Raw genomic sequence first — 20,880 nt, 5'->3', positions numbered from 1 at the left:
GCCAGAATTGTTGTGTCCTGTCTAATGCTAGGCAGTGATGTGGGGGAGAGAAAGGAAAACAATGCTTACACTCCTGGCTCAGATGTGCATCCAAAGAAAGGGGAACAGAGCAACAGCTGAGGAAACGTTACGAGACGATAAATGCGATGCACTTAGACCGCCAGCCATCTGCTTGCCGCACTACAAACTTCTGCCTCTGTACTTTTGAGGCGTCCCGTTAGCACCTCCCCAACTTCCCTAACAGCATTAGGAAGGAAATGAAAACGAGAGGATGAAGGTGGCAGAGTGTGTATGTGTGTTGGGTACGGGCGCCTCCCCAAGCACATCGGCGCAGTGCCAGGCCAGGTGCCAGGCAGACCTGTTGGAAGCGGGTGAAAGGCGGCACACACAGAGGTGATTATGTGCAGCCATCTGTCAGGCGTGGAGGCTGCCGCACAGCGTGGCTAATCAGCCCTGGCAGCATGATGGATGAGCTGTGGCACATGCCAAAGAGCTGCTGCAGCCGCTGTTACTGCTGCTGGCACAGCTCAGAGCTGCTGGCCGAACTTGCTCGCTCTTTTGTTTCTGCTTTCTCTTCTTTGTCCTTTTCTTACTTTCAATCGGCAACTCCCTCCGTGTGTCACTTCATTAACCCCCAACTCATCTTTTTTTTGCTCTGGTTCTCCTTTTCTGACAGGGTGCTGCTGCGGGTCCGCATGCTGTACTATCTGCGGCAGGAAGTCATCGGAGACCAGGCAGACAGAATCCTGGAGGGAACAGATTCAAGGTTGGCATCTCTCCCCATTCCTTCCACAGAATCCTGCCTGCTGTTATCTTTCCTCTCCTTCCATCACCTTCTTCTCCTCCTCCCCCGCCCCCTTCTGACAGCCCCCCAACCAGATGTGCATGCATTTATAATGTGCAAACGTGCTCGCCATGTTGATGTTCTCAAGGACTCGACTAAAGTTCTAATGACTGCAAGGGGGCTTGTGAATGCATGGGGTGAGATGAGCAAGTAGCTCAGATCTCTGGCCATAATCAGGTTTGCCCTGAATAAACAAGACTGGCCTAAAGGAGATGCGTCTTGCTAATGGTAACGTTTCCTACCATATGTCGGCAGATAGACATTAATGCAGCACTCATTAGATTATGTGCCGCTGCGGCCATCTCCTGGTTTTAATCACTTTTTTCCTGTGTTTGTTTGTCTTGCGCTTACAGTGAGCTGGATATCTGGATCCCACAACCCTTCCATGCCGAGGTCCCCACCGATTGGTGGGATGTCGAAGCGGATAAGTCCCTCCTTGTCGGTGTCTTTAAGCATGGTAAGCTCCGCCTCCTTTCTATTTTCACATTTTTTACAGCTGCCAGTCGGAGCTCTGGTGATGACAGGCGACTATAATTGCTAATGCTGACCTATTGTAATATTGCCTAGAGAGTGATTGGTGATATTTTCCAAATGGCCGATCCTGCGGAGTGATGAAGGGCGGTTGAGAAAATGAACGGCAAAACTGAGCAGGGATGAGCCGCACGGCTATATAATCCATCAGAGGCAACAGGCACCTCTCGGCGCGTTTTATTAACATTGACCTGTGGTGTTAAGAAGTGTTCTGGGAGAACCTGCTAAATTCCCAGTTTGGGACGTGGTTGTTTTCTTTCGGAAAGCTGCGCAGCTGTTACGATTTATCTTTTGGGGGAAAAGGGGCCAAGAGCAGTATAAAAAGGAGATGGGGATTTCTCGGCTGCTGACTTTTAATTGTATTAAATATAGTAATAGCCACTTCTTATTTAATAACGGCCGCTGGCTTTCACGACCAATATTAATCTTGGCGAGAGGCCTTTTCTCTCTGATTGGTGTGTACAGAGATCTCTCTCACTCTCTCTCTCTCTTTTGGTGCTCTGTGCTGCGTAGTTAACTCAGCTGGCCTCCACACACACACACAGGAGCGTGTATATAACAGGCAGCCTGTTCTTAATCATAATCCCAATTCAGTAGGGAGGTCTGGGGAGGAAGCAGGGAGAGGAGAGGTGGCAGGCCTGGACTGCAGAGGAAAGAGTGATGGCCTATAAACCCCCTCATGATTACAGTTTGGCTCAGGGCGCGGCAGCAGTTAGGAACAATGTGTCACCGCATAAATCCTAATTGAAATGTGATGTTCTGGCGGGGGAAGGGGGGAGCGCTCGAGCCCTGTCTGATCAGCGGCTCAGCTGAAGTGGGTCCAGCCTGCCAATCGCCTCCCCCGTCGTGCGCTGTCGGGATCCTCAGGCTCAAATCTGTTCTGCTTGGACAGTTTCAACGGGCATTTTCCTGCGGCTCTGCCTTTTGTTTCTCCTCCCTTTAGCACATTTTGAGGGGGTTTGAGAGGTTATTACAGAACGTTTTAAATCAATATTTTGTTTTAGTCTGTTTTAACTTCATCTGTGTGCTAGGGCACGTCTACGTGGCCAAAAATATTGATGTCATTTTCAGCAGTGTCTTCTAGGGACTCTTTAAATACTCAAGTATTTTGTTTTTAAATTCCAATTCGATCTCAAACTAGATTTGACATCGGTAATAAACTCATCTTTATGCCGCCCTCATCACCAGGAAAATAATAGCCTTCTAGCCCACAGCTCAGCCTGTAATATGCATATTTTATGTTCGCCACTGCTCTTTTCTTCCACTAGGCTATGAGAAGTACAACTCTATGCGTGCTGACCCCACCCTGTGTTTCCTGGAGAGGGTGGGCATGCCTGATGCCAAGGCCATCGCTGCCGAGCAGAGGGGAGCGGACATGATGGCAGATGGTATCGAGGGGTAAGTTTGGCCCGAAATCACAGCCCCAGTGAGAGGGACTCCTCCTGTTCTCTTTCTCTCTCTGGCCCTTTTTCTTTCCTTTCATTCCTTTGTTTCATTTCTCGGCCCCACTCTGATAGCCGTTCTCTTTCTCCAACAGAGAGGATGAAGACCCAGAATACAAGCCACTCCGCATGACTTTCAAAGACGATCTGGATGTAAGTTTAGAAATTTTGCTTTTCACCATCTTGAATCAATGTTGTTCATAGATGGCTTACATAACTTTTGTCACATCTGTAGGATTTTACGAACTCTCCTCTGGATGATGGAATTGATGGCGAGGGTGGAGAAGGTATGTCTTTAGAGTATGGTTATTGCATTATTTTTTTACTACACTCTCCTGCTTGTGCTGATCATTGCTCGTTTTTTTTAATGTTCAGCTCCTAGACCTGGGGAGAACGGGAAGACAGGCAATCTGTACTGGCCACCAGCCTCTGCTCTGACCGCCAGATTACGCCGCCTCATCACGGCCTATCAGCGCACTCATAAACGTGAGCAGCTGAGACAGGAAGCCATGACCAAACCTGATCGCCGTCGTCGCCGCCCACGCGATGACATCCTCTCCATGGTAACGGAGGGAGGAGCTTATGTTTCTGAGGGGGCTGTGGCTTACCTGGCAGAAGGATCGCCCTTCATGGCTAAGGGATCACCTTTTATCCCAGATAGCGCCGCCCTGCTGGCTGATGGAGCAGCCTACTTTAAAGAAAGACGACAGAGGTAAGCAATCTCTAAAAATGGATATTTGAAGAGTTTGGTTCCAAAATGAGAACTCCAGTTTTCAAGTTTTTCAAAAATCATGTTTATGTTGTCATTTTTTTACTGTGTTAGTTAGCTGTATTTTTGTGTTATTATGGCTTAAATCAAAACAAACCAACTGCAGTTTGATTGATATTAATTGGAATGCACAATAAAAAACATGATTTAAAAAAAAAACTTAAAACCAAACTTGAACAGAGTAGCTTATCCTGTTTGGTTAGCTTCCGTTTGTACGTGTCAGAGCAATTTTTGAGGTTTTGGGAAACGATAATTTTTTTTAATTACTACTGACAAATAGTAACAAACCGCGATTTTTTTTTATCCTTTGTTGTATTTTAAGATTCCTTGTGACTTGAGAAGCTCTTGCATATTTCTCATCTGTTTTCTTTTGCTCCATCACCGTCTGTTTTCCAGATGGACAAGGCGTGAAGAAGCTGATTTCTACCGTGTGGTGTCCACATTTGGTGTGGTTTATGACATCCACAAACAGTGCTTTGACTGGTCCCAGTTCCGTGCTTTTGCTCGTCTAGACAAGAAGACTGACGAGAGCCTGGAAAAATATTACTACTCCTTTGTGGCCATGTGCAAGCGAGTGTGCAGGATGCAGGTTAAAGCAGAGACGGGTAACCTCCCCTTTTGAAATTTCCAGATGTAGTCGTTTAAATAGACAGTTGATATGTTTGAAGAATAAAAATGACAACAAAAATTCTCTTAAAAATTTTTTGTGGTTTCCTGCATCTTTCTCCAACTTTTTTTCTCCGAGTACCCACAACCATGTCTGCTTCCTCTACCCTTTAATAGCTTCATTCTCTTTCCTTCAATGTCTCTTTTTTTTGCTAACATGTTTTTCCAGTGAAGAGTCAAACGTTGCTTATAGACTATGCTAGTAGGAGCAGTTATGGGTCACAATTTAAAGGAGTAGTTCACCTTCTGTTACCAACATTTTTCAAAAATATCTTCTTTTGTCTTCTGCAAAGAAAGAATGTTATACAGGTTGGAAATGACAATAGGGCGTGTAAATGACAGAATTTTCAACAAGTTTATATTTGGTGCACAATCATTTTAATGAAAACAAAGTTTAGTTCGGTGCATCACTAGTGGTCAGCCTACTTTTTCTCTCCAAATATTCTTTACTTTTAATATTGGTTATTCGTATGAGAATATCTACATTTAAGTTTTTACATAATGCATCTATTTTGCTGTTGAATTTAATTCTGGAACCATATTGCAATATAACGAATGCTTATTTGTGTGCTTTATGTTGATGCTACTGCTACGTATTTCCCTGATCATACATCTTGCTAAATATTTCCTCTCCGTTCTGCTTCCAGAGCTGCCAGACCCCACCCTGATCATTGACCCCATTACAGAGGAGCGGGCCTCACGGACGCTATATCGCATTGAACTTCTCCGGCGAATCAGGGAGCAGGTGTTGCTGCACCCTCTGCTGGAGGAGAGGTTAAGTCTCTGCCAACCCAGCCCCGACCTCCCAGCCTGGTGGGAGCCTGGACGCCACGACCGAGACCTACTAAGGGGTGCGGCAAAGAACGGCGTGAGCCGAACAGACTACCACATCCTAAATGACCCCGAACTGAGCTTCCTGGAAGCCCATCGGAAGTTCACCCAGGGCAAGGGTGCGGAACTGCCCATCATCCCTGATCCTCTTACCCCTCTGGCTCTGGTCAAAGAAGAAGAGGTGAAGGAAGACCCAGGAGATGTGGTGATGGCCAAAGTGCAGAACGGTGACACTGTAGATGAGGTCAAAGAGAAGACAACCGAAGCTCTGTCTCCTAAGAAGGAAGTGAAGATAGAGACAGCAAATGATTTGAGTCTTAAGCAGGAACCCAAAGAGGAGAAGATAGAAGTGGAGGAGAAAGAAGAAATGACCACCAAGGCGGAGCAGGTCAGTTTTGAAGATGGCATGGCTGAGGAAAAGCCAATGGATCAGCAGCTCACTCTTCCTACATGTCAGGATAAAAACACTCAGGGGGAGGAGAAGCCTCTCTCGACTACTGAGAGTAAACTGTCTACTGACAAAACATCTGAAGACGACGACGACGAGGAGGAGAAGATGGATGAGGACGACAAATCGGAAAAATCTTCACAAGCTGAAGGTTAATATTAAGGAATATTTTGTATTTATTGCGCTTGTTTTAGGAGCATATAAAACCTTTTTCTATTTCACAGGTTCAGATCAAACCATCTTTCATTGGCCTTTTTCTATCACAAAACACTAAAGCTATGGTTAGGTTGTATCTGTTTTTGCTTTTGGAAGCCACCTTATCCTCTTTGTTTTTTAACGGGACAATTGTTTGATTATGCTCATTGTAGTGTTTACACTTTCTAGGGCTGGCTTATAGTTGTTTCTGTATATTTTATTTTAATAAAGTATTTAAACAAAGGTAAAGAATCAGTGTTGCACGTTTGCATTAAAAATTAATTTTGTTTTGCAGCTGGTGCCGCTTCTGAGAGGAAGAATTTTGATGAGGAGAGTAACGCCTCCTTGAGCACTGCCCGCGATGAGACACGAGACTGCTTCAGTGTCGATGACGTGGAGCCGTCAGCCTCTCAGATGTTCAGTGAACATTCTCTCTTCTCTTTCTGGCCCAAGGTTAGTTGAACAATTGAGCCTGTTGCTACTGTTTTCTGTAGCAATTTTCTGTCATTTTAAAAAAAGTATTGTATTATAAGCATATTACAAAGCTTGATACATCTTAAAGCATGCATGTGCTTGTGATTTGGACCAAATTATACTGTGGTAAAATTTAAGCTTGACTTTCACTACAGTTAACAGGGAAAATTTTTAACCTGAGATACACTTCAAAGGCCGTCCAGTTTATTATGTATGTGTACACGTGCATGCACACGCTCACGCTTGTGCTCTTCTTCTGTGTTTGTACTTCAGGACAGGGTAATGATCAATCGTATGGACAACATCTGTGAAGCGGTCTTGAAGGGCAAGTGGCCTTCCAACAGAAGGCAGTTCTTTGACTTTCCCGGCCTGTTGCCTGGCTACAGCTCCATGGCAACGGACAGCCCCCTGCAGAGGCGGAGTCTCGGTGATCTCTCCATGGTGGGTCAGGCCAGCCTTAGTGGCAGTGAGGACCTCACCATGTCACCACAGGTCAACAAGGCAAGTCCCGCCCATAACTTAGATTAAAACTTTTAAAACGCTATTATATTGTGCCTGCTTTGTGGTTGTCATCGATTGATTGAAAGAATAATGTCTGATTACTTGCCGTTGTCCTTTCTGATGGACAGGATGAGGCATTGAGCCTGTCGGTGCCTCGCCAACGCCGACGTAGGAGGAGAAAAGTGGAGATAGAGGCTGAGCGCGCTGCCAAGCGCAGAAACTTAATGGAGATGGTAGCTCAGTTACGAGAGTCCCATTCTGCAGAAGGCCAAGCTCAGGCCATGGATCTGACCAAAGCCCTGCACGGCATGTCTGCCACTTCTTCCACCACCTTCCCCAGAGCCATGGCCTCTTCCGCAGCCTTGAAGGCCCAGATGGAGCTGCTACAAGCAGGTGCTTCCTCCAGACCAAGAGCCAACGGCTCTCTATTGGATTCTGAACTGCCCAATCGGAGAAAAAGAGGCCGTAGGAAAAATGTGGAGGGGCTGGAGCTGCTTTTTATGGGAAACAAGAGGGCACCACTCAATGCTGTACGTACCACCGTGCCTTTTTGTCATACTGTTTTCTAGAAAACACTCTGTGTGCTTTCCTCATTTTCTCTTATTGATTTTACAGGACAATTCAGATGCGACCAAAGCTTTTCTTGATGGGGCACATATGCCAAGACAGGCACACAGACACCTTTCATCTCCTGCGCAGAAGGCTCCTGGTGATGGCCTAGAAGAAGGGAGCCATCTTAAAGGAGAAGATGGACCCAGCACTAAAGACCTTCGGGAATGGCTGAAACGGCATCCCACATACACTATGGATATGTCTGGATTTCTACCAGTGAGTGAAATTTTTGTGATATCTATCTTGTGGTCGAACCCCACCACTCGACTGCAGAAGTTTTGTCTGCAATGTACTTTTTAATTTACAGTTGTCTTTTTATCTTTTAGAAGAATGAGGATCACCTCCTCTCCCAATTCACCAAGCCCAAACAGAAAAGACACCGTTGTCGCAATCCTAACAAGATTGACATTAACACACTGACTGGGGAGGAGAGGGTGCCAGTGGTTAATATAAGGAACGGCAGAAAGGCTAGTGTTCCGTTCAGCCAGTGTTTAATTGAAGGATTATGTGCCTTAAATGTTACTAGATATGTCAATATTTTTATTTTACATAATTACAGATGGGAGGAGCCATGGCCCCTCCAATGAAGGATTTACCCCGCTGGCTAGTTGAAAATCCAGAGTTTGCCATCTCCCCAGATTGGACGGATATTGTAAAACAATCGGTGAGTCCTGTTGTGCTTTCAACCTGTTAAATAAAATGTGCTAATCATGATTTTAAAGAAAATATTTTTGAACCTGTCATTTATTTTTTTGATCAGGGCTTTCTCCCAGAGTCCATGTTTGACCGTCTCCTGACTGGGCCAGTGGTAAGAGAGGAGGGCGTGCGCCGCAGAGGCAGACGGCCCAAATCTGAGATCGCAAAGGCAGCGGCACAGGCAGCTGCCGCAGCAGCGGCCTCCACCTCTGGAGTTAATCCTTTATTAATGAACGGACTGTTTGGAGGTATGGACCTGACAAGTCTGCAGGGCCTGCAGAACCTGCAGGGCCTGCAGAACCTCCAGAGCCTCCAGCTGGCGGCCGGCCTCATGGGCTTTCCTCCCGCTCTAGGAGGAGGGGCAGATGCCAAGCACGCTGCTGCCATGTTGCCTCTGATGCTTCCAGGCATGGGTGGCCTACCCAACATGTTCAACCTGGGGGGACTGTTTGGAGGAAATCTGGTCGCTGCTGCCTCAGCCACCAACGGCGCCTCGGGCACAGAACAGGCCGAATCTGAGGAGAAACCGAAGCCCAAGAAGGATGAGGAAAGTAAAGAGGAGAAAGAGAATGACAAAGAAGCGGAGAAAGCGATGTGTGAAACGGAATCTGATGAGGCTACAGGAGATGCTGCTGCACTGAATGCGGCTGCTGCCGCCTCTGCTGGCATGTCGACTACTCCCTTGGCCTTTAACCCTTTCCTGCTTTCCACCATGGCCCCAGGCCTCTTCTACCCATCCATGTTCTTACCCCCCAGTCTTGGTGGCTTGGGCCTCCCAGGCTATCCCCAAGCTTCCCTAGCTGACCTTCAGAGTGCTGTGTCAGGGGCCTTGGGGGCTACTGGCGACGACAAGGAGTCCGGTAAAGAAGCCCGCGCTGATCAGGACCAGAATGCCTCCACAGCTGATGTTGAAACTGCTGACAACACACTTGAAGACAGTGACTCGGAGGAGAGCCAGAACAAGACTGCTGATTCATCAGTACTGGATGACGACCTGGCAGGACCAGCTGAGGACTCAATGGAGGGTGGAATGGATGACGATGATGATGACGATGATGACGACGATGATGACGACGATGATGACCCTGCTGATGAGGATGACAAAAGTGACTAAAGACTGAAATAGGCCTTCTTACATTTCCCTGGGGCTGAGGAGACGCTGACTGAAACTCATGGTTAGTCCAGTTGTTTACATGCCAACTCAATATCCAAAACACTTTTTTGAATTTGGTTGTTTGGTTTTCTTGACTGGCAATGTAACGGGAACGCAAATAAGCTGCCTCTGTAACCATTAGCATAGCCAGGGAAGAAACAAACCGAAGTTAGAGTTGTGTGGATGTCAAAAGGGTGTTCCCTTCCCCTCTGTATTTTTCCTTTTTTGTTTGTTTAAGTCTTCGGCACTGTGTGGGTGCCTTCTAGAGGAAATGTCCTGAAATATTATAGGAATTAATCGTTCCAATAGTGCTATGCTGCTCTTTTATTTTAATATTGTTTGGGTTTTTGTCTTTTTTTTTCTCTCTCTCTACTGTTGATATTGTAACGAGTAGCATCTCATAATATTCAGTGGTGTACAATTTAACGGCATTAAGACTCTCCGCTGCTGAAAGAGGTTTTTGTTGTACTGTTCTGCTGAGAGGAGCGGGTGAAGTTCTCACATATCATAGCCTACACTCGGACTGTTCCCAGTCTCTCACACTGACAATCCAAACGGGTGGGGAGACCTCTCAACCTGTGGAGACAGCAATAACGAAGGCAGCTTTTGAATGTTCAATTTTACTCTCTTGACTAAACACCGAAACGTGTGAAAAATGAAATAAATTACTGCAGTCAAAATTGTCTCGTTGTATCCATGTTAATGCACTGGTGTAAGAATAAAATCAGGTACCTTTATCTATTTGAATGGACTTTTGTTACTTTAGCCACAACGCTGAACAGCATTACCTCAATTCTAACTAGCCTTGAAGTTTACAGACATAAATGTTGTAAATGTTTTCTTTTTTTTTCTTTTTGTGAGTGTCCTTTACTTTTTTTGAACCATCATGTATGATGAACTGTAAATTGCTGCCAACTGTAGTAATGATGCTTTTAATAAAAGTGACTCACGATATTCGCCTAGGAAACCAAAATGGTGTTTGTGTAGCTCTGTGGGGATGACAAGTGACATTTGCTGCCATGCTCCTCTGAAAACAATGGCACTTTTATATATCGTCTAAGGATTCAGTTAAATAGTTCAGTTTTGTTAACATTTATACCAGTTTAACCTTGTCATATTTAATTTTGCATGCATTTAAACCCAGCTAACAGTTACGTTGTGACTACGTACCTGGACTGGACCATATTCGTTGCCACGACGTACCATAACAACGTTCCAGCGACGTAACTTTGTGATTCCCGTATTCGTCCTGACGACGTAACATTGGACGTTGTTGGGACATGGTGATTACCTCCTGAAGACATACCTGGAACGTACCATATTCGTCGCAGTGACGTACCAAATAACGTTTCTGGGACGTGATGAGCACGTTCTAACGACCAAACAGTCACGTTAAAATCTTTTTAAAATTCAATTTAAACAATTATCATCCCTCACATGGAGGATTAAATTAATTTGTGATTTAATCGGTGTGTTAAAGATTAAATTTTATACATAATTGGAGTAATTTTCTATTCAAATATGTATAAAGCACAGTATAACGATTATAAAACTCAACACAGCACTGTACATCACAATCAGATATTTTATTTATACTGTAGTGCATGACATAAAGACTTCAACACAATATAGAGGATTTAAAGCAGATATTTATTGACGGAGATGAATAAACATTGTTTAGGCTTAACGTTATGTTCTTGTCTTGCCACAAGTTTAGCAGGTTGTCCGTTTTTAGAAACGACAATCAAAAGCTTTAGTCACGCTCTCAAACATCAGGGTCTGTTCATTTAAACGCGCCAAATCGATCGAAAATCACTAAAATTTGTGTTTACTCTAACATATGTAAGGTATAAAGTAAAGAAAGAATATTAATAAACCGCTAAAGTTAAATCGGGCAGTGAGGTAAAAATAAATGAACGTTAACGTTTAAATGAGAGCGCGCGGCTCTTTGCAGAACAAAGTGGTGGAGACACGCACGCACATATCGGACGCACGCGCACAAAAAAATAGTTGTAATTGCGGTATCGAATTAAACTCCAGTTTAATAGCTGTCAGAAGTCAGATTAATAGAATTCATCTTGACATTATAACAGATTTTGATCATACATTTTCCATACAATAACATAAACAGAAATGACCAGATTAATCAAATGACCAGTGTCCAGGGTCCTCATTTATAAAACTGTGCGTAGGATCCTTACTAAAAGTGAACTTACGCCAGAATGCTGAAAAGGACGTACGCAAACAAAAATTGAGATTTATAAAACCTTGCGCACGCACACCTGCACGCAATTTTCCCTTTATAAATCACAGATCACCTGCAAGTGTGCGTACGTGAATCAGCCTCATATCCCGCCTGTACGCCCATTTTTACCCATAAATAGTCAATGCGAAGCACCTCATGAATGCTTATTCGTATCACAGTAAAATCGGCAGTGTTCAAAACAAAGTCAAATTAACACTCACAGTGTATATATAATCCACACTCTCAAAGTGTGGATTATATCAACACTGTGAGAGTTAATTTGACCCTTTTTAACACTGGCGATTTTGCTGTGTATATTAATAAGCCTGACATCCAATCCGCTTGTTAAACCTGACGTCACGCACCATAATGGACGCCGTTTCGGGTTCAACCGCTATCAGATGCCATAGAAAAATAACAAAAATTTATGTAAAACCCCCGATCCTTTATTATCTCCGTAACGAAATCACAAATGGCCACACATGAGATTCACTGAGATTTCCACATTAATAATTGTTATAATTATTATTATAATTATATTAAAGCCAAAGAAGGTCTCTGCAGCATTTAAATGTTTACAGCATTTAGACTGATCATTAACACCTCATTAAAATCACATCATTAATTACTGGTGTCCTTCACCTGAGATAAAATTTGAAGACACAATTGTTAAAGACGAATGTTTCTTCATTCCGGTTTTGTTATGAACTTGGTGAGAACCGATAACGAGGACATTTAGAGAAACGATTGTGCGAGAGTTAAATGGCTGTATTTCCAGACTTTGACATTCGATGATTATGCACAGTAAGGAAAATATATTTAGCTATTTATTTACACTGAGTTATTTGATGCTGTCCTATATTCTATGCAGTCGGATCATCTCCTCCTCATGCGCTCATAGTGTGATGGTGAGACAGCTTTGATTAATTATTTAGATTTAATTTTTATTTAAGATTTGAGTTTGATTTTACAAGAGCTGCATGAAACAAGTATCACTCAATACAAGCGCAAATAACTCTGCAGATTTAATCTTCGTGATAATGAGGATATTTAAGGTCACATTAAATGTGTGCGAGGGATTAATTCTTATAAGTGTTTTTATCACACTTACCTTTTGCAATCTAACTTGAGTTCACTAACTCACCATCGGTGTCGCCAAACTGCTCCGTCTCCAAAATGTCCGTACGCATGGGTCAGAGTTTGCGTGCAGGTGCGCACATTTTTCCGTTAAGTTTGTTTTTATAAATCCCATCTTTTGCGTGGGAAGTGGCGTAAGCCTCTTTCAGGGTATGTTTTGTGCGTACGCAACGGTTATAAATGAGGCCCCAGTACATCACGTTGCTACAACGTTCTCCATGGGATTAATTCATGACGTTATTTGAGGACGTGGCTAGGACGTTTCTTGTACGTAAGCAAAAATGACCAGATTCATTAATCAAATGACCAGTGTCCCTGTTATCTGAGGACCAGTACATCACGTCGCTAAAACGTTCTCCATAGGATTAATTCACAACGTTATTTGAGGACGTGGCTAGGACATTTCTGGAACGTAAGCAAAAATTCTAAGAAATGGAACGTTGCCAAGACGTCCTCAGAACGTGGTCACAGTAATGGCACAGTGACCAAATGAAGACGAACTGGCGACGTCGTCAGAACGTACTGTGTTAGTTGAGAAGTAGTTGAACACTACTAGTCCCCCTTACAGAAAAGACACATGAATTTCACATGTTTTTCGCATGTGATCACATGTATACAACGTGTTTAACATGTGCAAAAAACACGTGTGATCACATGTGAAATGTGGGTTTTTGGAACATTTTGGTGTGAATTCCATGTGAATTCCCACGTGAAACCCATGGGATGACATGTGCAACATGTGGTGACATGAAGAACATGTGATCACATGTGGAGACATGTTGCATATGTTATCCCATGGGTTTTTACATGTTATCCCATGGGTTTCACGTGGGAATTCACATGGAATTCACACCAAAATGTTCCAAAATTACATGTGTTTTTTGCACATGTGAATGTGTCTTTTCTGTAAGGGCCAGCATGTTTTACACATTAAAACAAAATAATATAAGAAAACCATTCAAATCATTGTGTACTAGGTCCCTCGTGCAGTAGAGTAACATGGCCTTGTTGCCAGTGAGCGAGAAAAGAGACTCGGACAGGCCTGTTTATTCTAACCATCATAAACACCATCGGTCCTGTGGAGTGGCTGACATAACGTGCTCTGACAGGACGAGAGGACATGGCAGGGGCTCTCTGTCCGCTCCAGTAGCCAGCCATTATGAGCCTAACGCCTGGAACAAGGCTTCCCCATCTCACAGCCCCTCCCCCCCTCCTCGACAGACATCTTTCATAATTGCACTTTCCGATGAAGTGGCTCGTGAAATCCATAGGTCTCGTGTGCACCCAGCATGCAACTGGCAGGAGTTAGAGTTTTCGACAGGAGGTACTTGCACAGGGAACTGATGCCTCTCGTGCTTTCTGCGGAAGTCCTGAACCGGAGGTGTTAAATGTACGTTAAAGACTTATTGCATTTTTGCAAATGGGAAATATGTTTTGTTTATTTGTAAGCAAATACTGATCTGCTGCTATTATTGCAGTCCTTCCTGTTTTAATGAAAAGCGAGTTCTGGGGTTGTCAGAGTGGTTTTAGCAGCAGTGAAAATCTTCTGTGGTTCCCAGTCATTATGTGCTATCTCGACACATGGCGCAGTTCCTCACACAGGGCCCGTCACCGCCGGCATCGTGCCTCCTTCACAAACCACTGACTGCTGGGTGTTAAATCTGTCATTGGCGAGGAGGCAGGTTGTGGTTAGCCGCCGAGTGTCAAACACGGCAACGCGGTACAGTTCACTAACGTTGGGCCGCTGGGATTAGAGCTGGGCTGGCAGTCTCCCCTTGGGAGAGGCCCTTTCACAGAAAGGCCAAACTCGACGTTTTCCTCCTCCGCAGATGATCTGAAAGAGGAGCAAATTAATAACTTCTGATATGTAAGAACGATAGTTTGTGTTAGATAAAGCGTCTGCAAAGTGCATGAAATGTAGAAGTTTTAACACGATAATCCTTCTCTGATCTTCGACACAGGGATGTATTATCAGATTTTTCAAATCATAGATCGTACTACAGGATTGATTCATGAACATAAGGATGATCTGTTAAAAAAAGATGACCCGAGGCATTGAGGTGCAACTAATAAAAATGTTATTACATGATCAGCTAATGTGTAGACACTCCTTTAATGAGCAGCATTCATTAGCTATTGTGACAGGTCTGTCTGTAACCCTGCGGCTCAAAGCGCTCGCTGCAAGCAGATCTACTCGCATCCTGCATGTGTGTTTATATACTGTACTGTGTGTCCTGCTGAACTGGTTAATATTCTGCAGTGAGCCTTCAGGGTTTTAGTAATCCACCCAGCCAATGATCCTAAAAACTGTTGCTTTCCGAAAATGTCAGGCTTTGGCCAGCTGATTCGTATTCGGAGCCAATAAATATGTCATTTCCAGCTGGAGTTGGCCCGGCCGGCCGTCTCTGCAGCTTTCGATAAAGAGCGATTTGCGGTCGCCTTGACGACCTATGCTTCGCCGTCTTGGTTACGTGATTGATCACAGTATCCTGTGCCGGTGACACAGGTAGGGGGAGGGATGTGCCTGAGCTCCATCAGATGCAGCGACGATGTCCTTCTCACCGGCTGAGGGGATTTAAAACTGTCACACGCTCTCGCACCTCCTGTTTCCCCCGGAGACGGATGTGTCGTGCGTGACATTGAGGGCGAGAGGCAGAGCATCAATCGCAGAGTGGGTGATGAGTGTCATGCCGACTGCTCAGCTGCCCTGTGCAACACACGCGCACACACATTGTGCGCTCTAACGTGCTCGGAGTGGTGCGAAACTACAAAAAACTACTCATAGATTTTGCGCACGCTGTGAAAAGAGCGAGAGAATGAGAGAAATGTGCTAATATGTTTAATAGATAATTCAGTCAAAAAGAAGAATTCTGACATTTATTTGTGCTTATTGAGATGCTGTTGGTAACCTTAACGGTTTTCTGAGGTTAATAAACGATAACAGAATAATCATTTTGGGGGTGTACTGTCCCTTTATGAAAATTATATGTGAAAGATGTGAAAGAGAAAACAAAACAGATCACACACAGCTAATCACTTGTCTCAAAATTGTTTAACCTAAGGGTTACTTTAGTTTACCAAAACGTTTCTGTTTATTAAAATCAAATAAAACATTGGCCTAAAATTATTGGAAAACTGAAATATTGCCTCAGAAATAAACTGAAATAAGTTTAATTAAAATTATAATAATATACAAAAACTAACATCATAATAATAAATCTTATAAAGCAACAAAAATAAACAAATAAATAATAAAATGACAAAAACAAAATTGCTAAAAACGTCATACAATCTACAAATAAAGCAAATGTATAATATAAATGAAACTAAAACCAAAACTGTAATAAGTTTGTAAACCTATAGTCAAGAAAACATTCATGTTTCATTTCTGCTGTGAATTCTGGCCCGTCTGGTCTGTGCTTGACACCCAGTTGATATGAAGACAGATTATTCACTACAGGCATGACTCATCAGACGCCATGTTGCCTAAATCAAGTGTCTGTGAGGCCCCAGAGAGCGGCTGTATTTCACTGTGAAATTAAATGCTTCTGTGCTCCACAAACACCCTCTTTATGCCCATTTTACCCTGGAAGATTCTTTCCAATTCCTCTAGAAATTAGTGATTATGGGAATGCATGGGGTATCATACCACATCTCAGTTTTTCATTTCTGCAAGAATGTTAAATCCTCATGATACTGTTATTCATCAGAAGTGCTCATTAACAAACCCGACCGTGTGAGATTTAGTAGTGGCTAAAAAGGGATGTCCTGGGGAATATTTGTACAGTATTTGGTTTTAATGCCCCTCAAGTTAGATTAAACCATCAAAATATGAGGTGTACGGTGCAAAACACTTATTTTTGGGGGGAAATTATTGTGCAAAAAACCCCGACAATAAATCAGTAAATATTGTTTTTTATTCAAATACAAAAACCTTACTGGAAATAAAGCCTACATTGACTACAAGTGTATTAGTAATGAATATTTGGAGAGTTTGGTTCCAAAATGAGATAACTCTGTTTTTGTGCATTCATATTAATATCAATCAAACTGCAGTTGGTTTGTTTTGATTTAAGCCATAATAACAAAATCAGCTAACTAACATGCTAACATAATAAAAAACATGATTTTTGAAAGTTGGAAAAATGGAGTTATCTCATTTTGGAACCAAACTCTTCATTTGTTAATCCTGTAGTCATTTTCCTGGTCTTGACTCAATACATTTTGAACAAGTGTTGTAATTTTTTGCAAACCCTACTTTAAGTCTTTCCAAAGATGAGCTTTAATTTACACTATAGGTTGAATTATGCAACATAAATACAACGTGTAAAAATATATATGTATATATGTTACACCCAGTCTGTAAAAACCAGTCTAATTCTGAAATACATTTTGATTTCAACTATTAATTTCACTATGATTTCAATCTTTGACATGGATTTACTCAGTCAATAGTAAATATATTAAAACTATAGTTTACAGAATGTTCTTGACATTTCGTAGGATGATTTTATGTAGAAAACAGTAAAATAATAACTAGCTGGGTTTATACAGGCTGGGTCACATATTTGAATAAAAAAAATCCTAAATTGGACCCTTTTGGTACATGTTTTTACATTACTCCTCATACATTTATACTATAAAAATCTTCTTGAATCTGTTAAAAACCCCATTCATTCTGTTCATCCATTCCCTCTACACTCTTAGTGTTCTGTTTCATGTTGTATTCTGTCTTGGACCGAGTGAAGCTGGTTTTCCTCCAGTGGCATCTCTTATCAGTGTCACACACAAACCCAGCTGCACGTCTGGTCCACATCTGTGCCTCGAGTTCTGGCTGCTTCCTGCGTCTCTCACACCGACACATTATGAATGAGCACCCGAACACAAGCCAATGCTGTTGTCAGTGCCAGAGAAGTTCACATTTACAGTACAAACGGAATACAAAACACATTTCTAAAGCACAAATTAAGGTCTTTCTGAAGATCTGCTGTGTGAGAGACGTGTGGTTATATGGCCATGCAGCTCTTCAAGGACTGGAACAGCAGGTGTCTGTTGCTCCGGTGTCTCGCTGTGAGCACTAAAGGTCATTTTTGATGGAGCTGGGCACAAATATTTCATTTACTCTTCACACAGTCACACACCCAGGGGTGGTCGGCAGAAATCTAAAGATAGAAACGCAGGTCGAATGCGTGCAATTTATAACCTAATCTTAAACCAAACCGTCCTATCTCCTACAACAGGACTCAATCATTTACATGTGTTACACTGTACCTGCCCAATACTCTAGATTACCATGACAAAACCAGAGCCCGAACCCCCTTGAGAGAGATTAGAAATTTAACTCTGTGAATCCTCCAGCAGTCGTTTGGCCTGAGAGGGAGGACAATGCGGGAGGTGGTGGGGCTGTAATGTGTGGCACTGTGTCCTGCTGTTCTCCTTTTCTCCATGCTGACTAATGACCTTACCCCCTCCCCCAGCCCTCGCTGCCTCCTCCTGCCCCCGCCCTTTCTGCCCCTCCCCGGTGCCCTCTCACGCTATCCCCATCCCCCGCTCTGAGGGGTGGAGTCCGGCGGCCTCCGCCGCCAGAGAGGCGTCCATCACAGGTCTTTAGATTAGCCACAACGCCGCTCAGGACAAAAGGGCTCCTCCCCCACACCGGCCACACCGGCCACCTCCCACCAACTCCCACCCCCGACCCGGTGGGTGATGGAGGAGGGGATGCATAATGGACAGTGGCAGGGAAGAGGCACCTCTTGGTTCTCCACTGATGGCAGAGTGCTTTACAGCGAGCTGATCCACTTGTCTCTGACTCAAGTGTAGGTCTGAAGGGACCGTCTCTCTCTCACTCAAACACACACACAATTACAGCTTCTCAGTTTCAGATAAACACAACTGGAAGGAAATTGTGGAATTACAACCTGTGAAACTGAGACGAGATCAAAGTGAATGTGAAAAGGAGAACTGTTATTACTACATGAGATTGGAAGGCTGTAGTATAAATGTATAATGCTGTGAGGTGGAATGTAAAAGCTGGGTGTCTGATGTGTTATAATATTGTTAATTTAAAAGTAATATAAGAAGCCCATCTAAATGCAATATTTATCTATTAACATTATTATTTGCGTTGGCAGGGCAAATAATACACCCCTTTCAGGAAGTGTTGACAGATTTACATCATCCTTTACAGTAAGTGCAGATCACAAACAACTCACAATTATATAAAACTGAAAAATGACTTTTAACCATAAAAATAAACTGATCCATCAAATATTTAAACAAAAGTTTATGAGCTCAAAATCAAAACACTTTAAGATCAAAACTATTCAGAGAAGCAACAGGAAACTAATGAGCAGCTGGTCTTCAGAATTTTGGTTGGAGGGACCTCTGCTGGAAATTTATTTTAATGATTATATTAAAGAAACATTCATGCCTTTCCACAAATATTTTTCTTTAGATTACAGACTATATTTTATTTTTCCTATTATTTTGTAAATAAAAAATATATAGTTTCTATATATTAGAAAAAATCTAATAGTATATTATTTGCTCTTTTTTCAGTCATCCATTTTATAATGCACAGGGCCCATGGTACGTCTGCATTTTTTATTACCTTTGTTTAACATTAATATTCAATCAACTATCAAAAGCTATGCATCATTTGAAAGCTAAAACAGAAAAGATTCATGTTCTGAACTTGTTTTTGCAATCACTACAATGGTAAAAAACAGCCACTTGTTAAGAGGTTAATCTGTGGCAAGATTTTTATCTTATCTCAATATAGCCTAGAAAATTAAATCAATTTAACCTGCCTCAGATTTCAAACACACGTTGCAATGTTTTTTGCAATGATTTTGTATGACTTTTCCATTCATGTGGTAAATTATAAAAAATAGAAGTTTCAGTCATATTTATCTTTTCATAGTGTGAGAAAACAAAGCAATTTGCAACTGAATCAAAATAAAAGTTCAAAATGTCTTTGTATTTTGTTTTGCACAGGGATTTACACACTACAAACTACATTTGTTTTTTTACTGAAAACATTCCTTCCTTCATATGTTGAGTGTAAACGTAACTATGGACAGCTCAAGAGTCGGTGTCAAGAAAAAAACACACACTTTAAACATTCCAACTAAATCAAGCAAACAATTAGCCAAAATTATATCTATAGATACCCACTGGGGACCTTATGAAACAAACAATTATAGCTTGACAGTGACACAGAAAACCTTGTTTCTATCAGTTTTAAAGATTTAAAGAAATTCCTACTGAAAGCACCAAAAAAGGAATAGTTCACCCAAAAATTCTGTCATTATTTGTGAAATGTCTCAGTGGTCAATGAAGGCCAGTGTTGTCTGGTTACCAGCAGCATTCTTAAAAATTATCTTCTTTTGTGTTCTGCAGAAGGAAGAAAGTCATACAGGTTTGGAATGAGGCTAAAATACACTTCAAGACTTTTGCTCAGATTTTGCCCAGATTTTCAGTCTGGACTTGTTGCAGAATGTCTGTGCCAGTCTGCAGACTTGATTTGGTGTGTTTCTATCTGAAACTTTCAAAAAGTCTGCAAGTGTTTGATGTCTAGTTTTTAAAAAATCTGTTTCGATTTTAAAAGTCTTGTAGTGTATTCCAGCCATTCCAGTAGAGGCTGTTGCCTCAAAAGTAAACAATCTTGACTAGGTAGCTTTTGGCTTGTCTAGACACCAACGTACTTAATGATGAGTTCACTTAGTTTGAGGTGGGTAAAATTATTTTTAATGATTTCAAGAACTTTGACATTTTTAAAGACATTTTTTAAGTCTCTGTTTTGTCCGACATAGAACATAGCGGCAGGGTTGCCAATTTACAAAAGCAGCCAAGTGACGTCAACCCAAATACCAAAACCCAAAATATGTCATTCCCATATCTGAAATACATATTTTACAGTCACTGTTATGCGTTATAAACAAATTTGTCTTGTAATCATAAACATAGTATTTTTTCATAAATAACTATTTTAAGAATGACAGCCGATGAACAAAATCTATCTACCTTTTAACCACTGAGCTACAGGAAAATAAGATGTTTAAATCGCTTTTATAAAAATGCATGTTTATCAACTGCCCTCTATTGGGCCGAACAAGGTAAGTACAACGATAGATATTTTCTACGTTAGCAGTTTTTATGTATATCATTCTATCAATGAATGAAAAACTTGACAGTTGGATTTATGCTGGAATAATAATGGTTGCTGCGATGGGCTCGAACAGAAAGATTGTAAAAAATTTGACGCCCAACGTGGGGCTCGAACCCACGACCCTGAGATTAAGAGTCTCATGCTCTACCGACTGAGCTAGCCGGGC

General features: G+C 42.3%; 1 protein-coding gene and 1 non-coding gene across 2 annotated transcripts in view; one reads left to right on the top strand and one right to left on the bottom strand.

Annotated features, from left to right (window-relative positions):
* chd7 (chromodomain helicase DNA binding protein 7) overlaps positions 1–10,129 on the top strand; it is a 52,387-nt gene extending 42,258 nt beyond the window's left edge. The window contains exons 24-38 of the mRNA XM_057333206.1: positions 677–766; positions 1,198–1,301; positions 2,644–2,773; positions 2,913–2,970; positions 3,053–3,104; positions 3,193–3,529; positions 3,983–4,191; positions 4,900–5,682; positions 6,022–6,179; positions 6,474–6,701; positions 6,830–7,231; positions 7,317–7,529; positions 7,640–7,780; positions 7,873–7,977; positions 8,074–10,129. Coding sequence (XP_057189189.1) covers positions 677–766; positions 1,198–1,301; positions 2,644–2,773; positions 2,913–2,970; positions 3,053–3,104; positions 3,193–3,529; positions 3,983–4,191; positions 4,900–5,682; positions 6,022–6,179; positions 6,474–6,701; positions 6,830–7,231; positions 7,317–7,529; positions 7,640–7,780; positions 7,873–7,977; positions 8,074–9,123 — 4,060 coding nt within the window. The 3' untranslated portion in view covers positions 9,124–10,129. The remainder of the gene's footprint in view (positions 1–676; positions 767–1,197; positions 1,302–2,643; positions 2,774–2,912; positions 2,971–3,052; positions 3,105–3,192; positions 3,530–3,982; positions 4,192–4,899; positions 5,683–6,021; positions 6,180–6,473; positions 6,702–6,829; positions 7,232–7,316; positions 7,530–7,639; positions 7,781–7,872; positions 7,978–8,073) is intronic.
* Positions 10,130–20,807: 10,678 nt separating this feature from the next.
* Positions 20,808–20,880, bottom strand: trnak-cuu (transfer RNA lysine (anticodon CUU)). Its single transcript has one exon. It is a non-coding gene; the product is annotated as a tRNA-Lys (tRNA).

Source organism: Triplophysa rosa, linkage group LG5, assembly GCF_024868665.1.
Source record: "Triplophysa rosa linkage group LG5, Trosa_1v2, whole genome shotgun sequence".
Taxonomy (NCBI): domain Eukaryota; kingdom Metazoa; phylum Chordata; class Actinopteri; order Cypriniformes; family Nemacheilidae; genus Triplophysa; species Triplophysa rosa.
The sequence above is the reverse complement of the archived record's forward strand: the minus strand, read 5'-3'. Positions and strand labels throughout refer to the sequence as shown.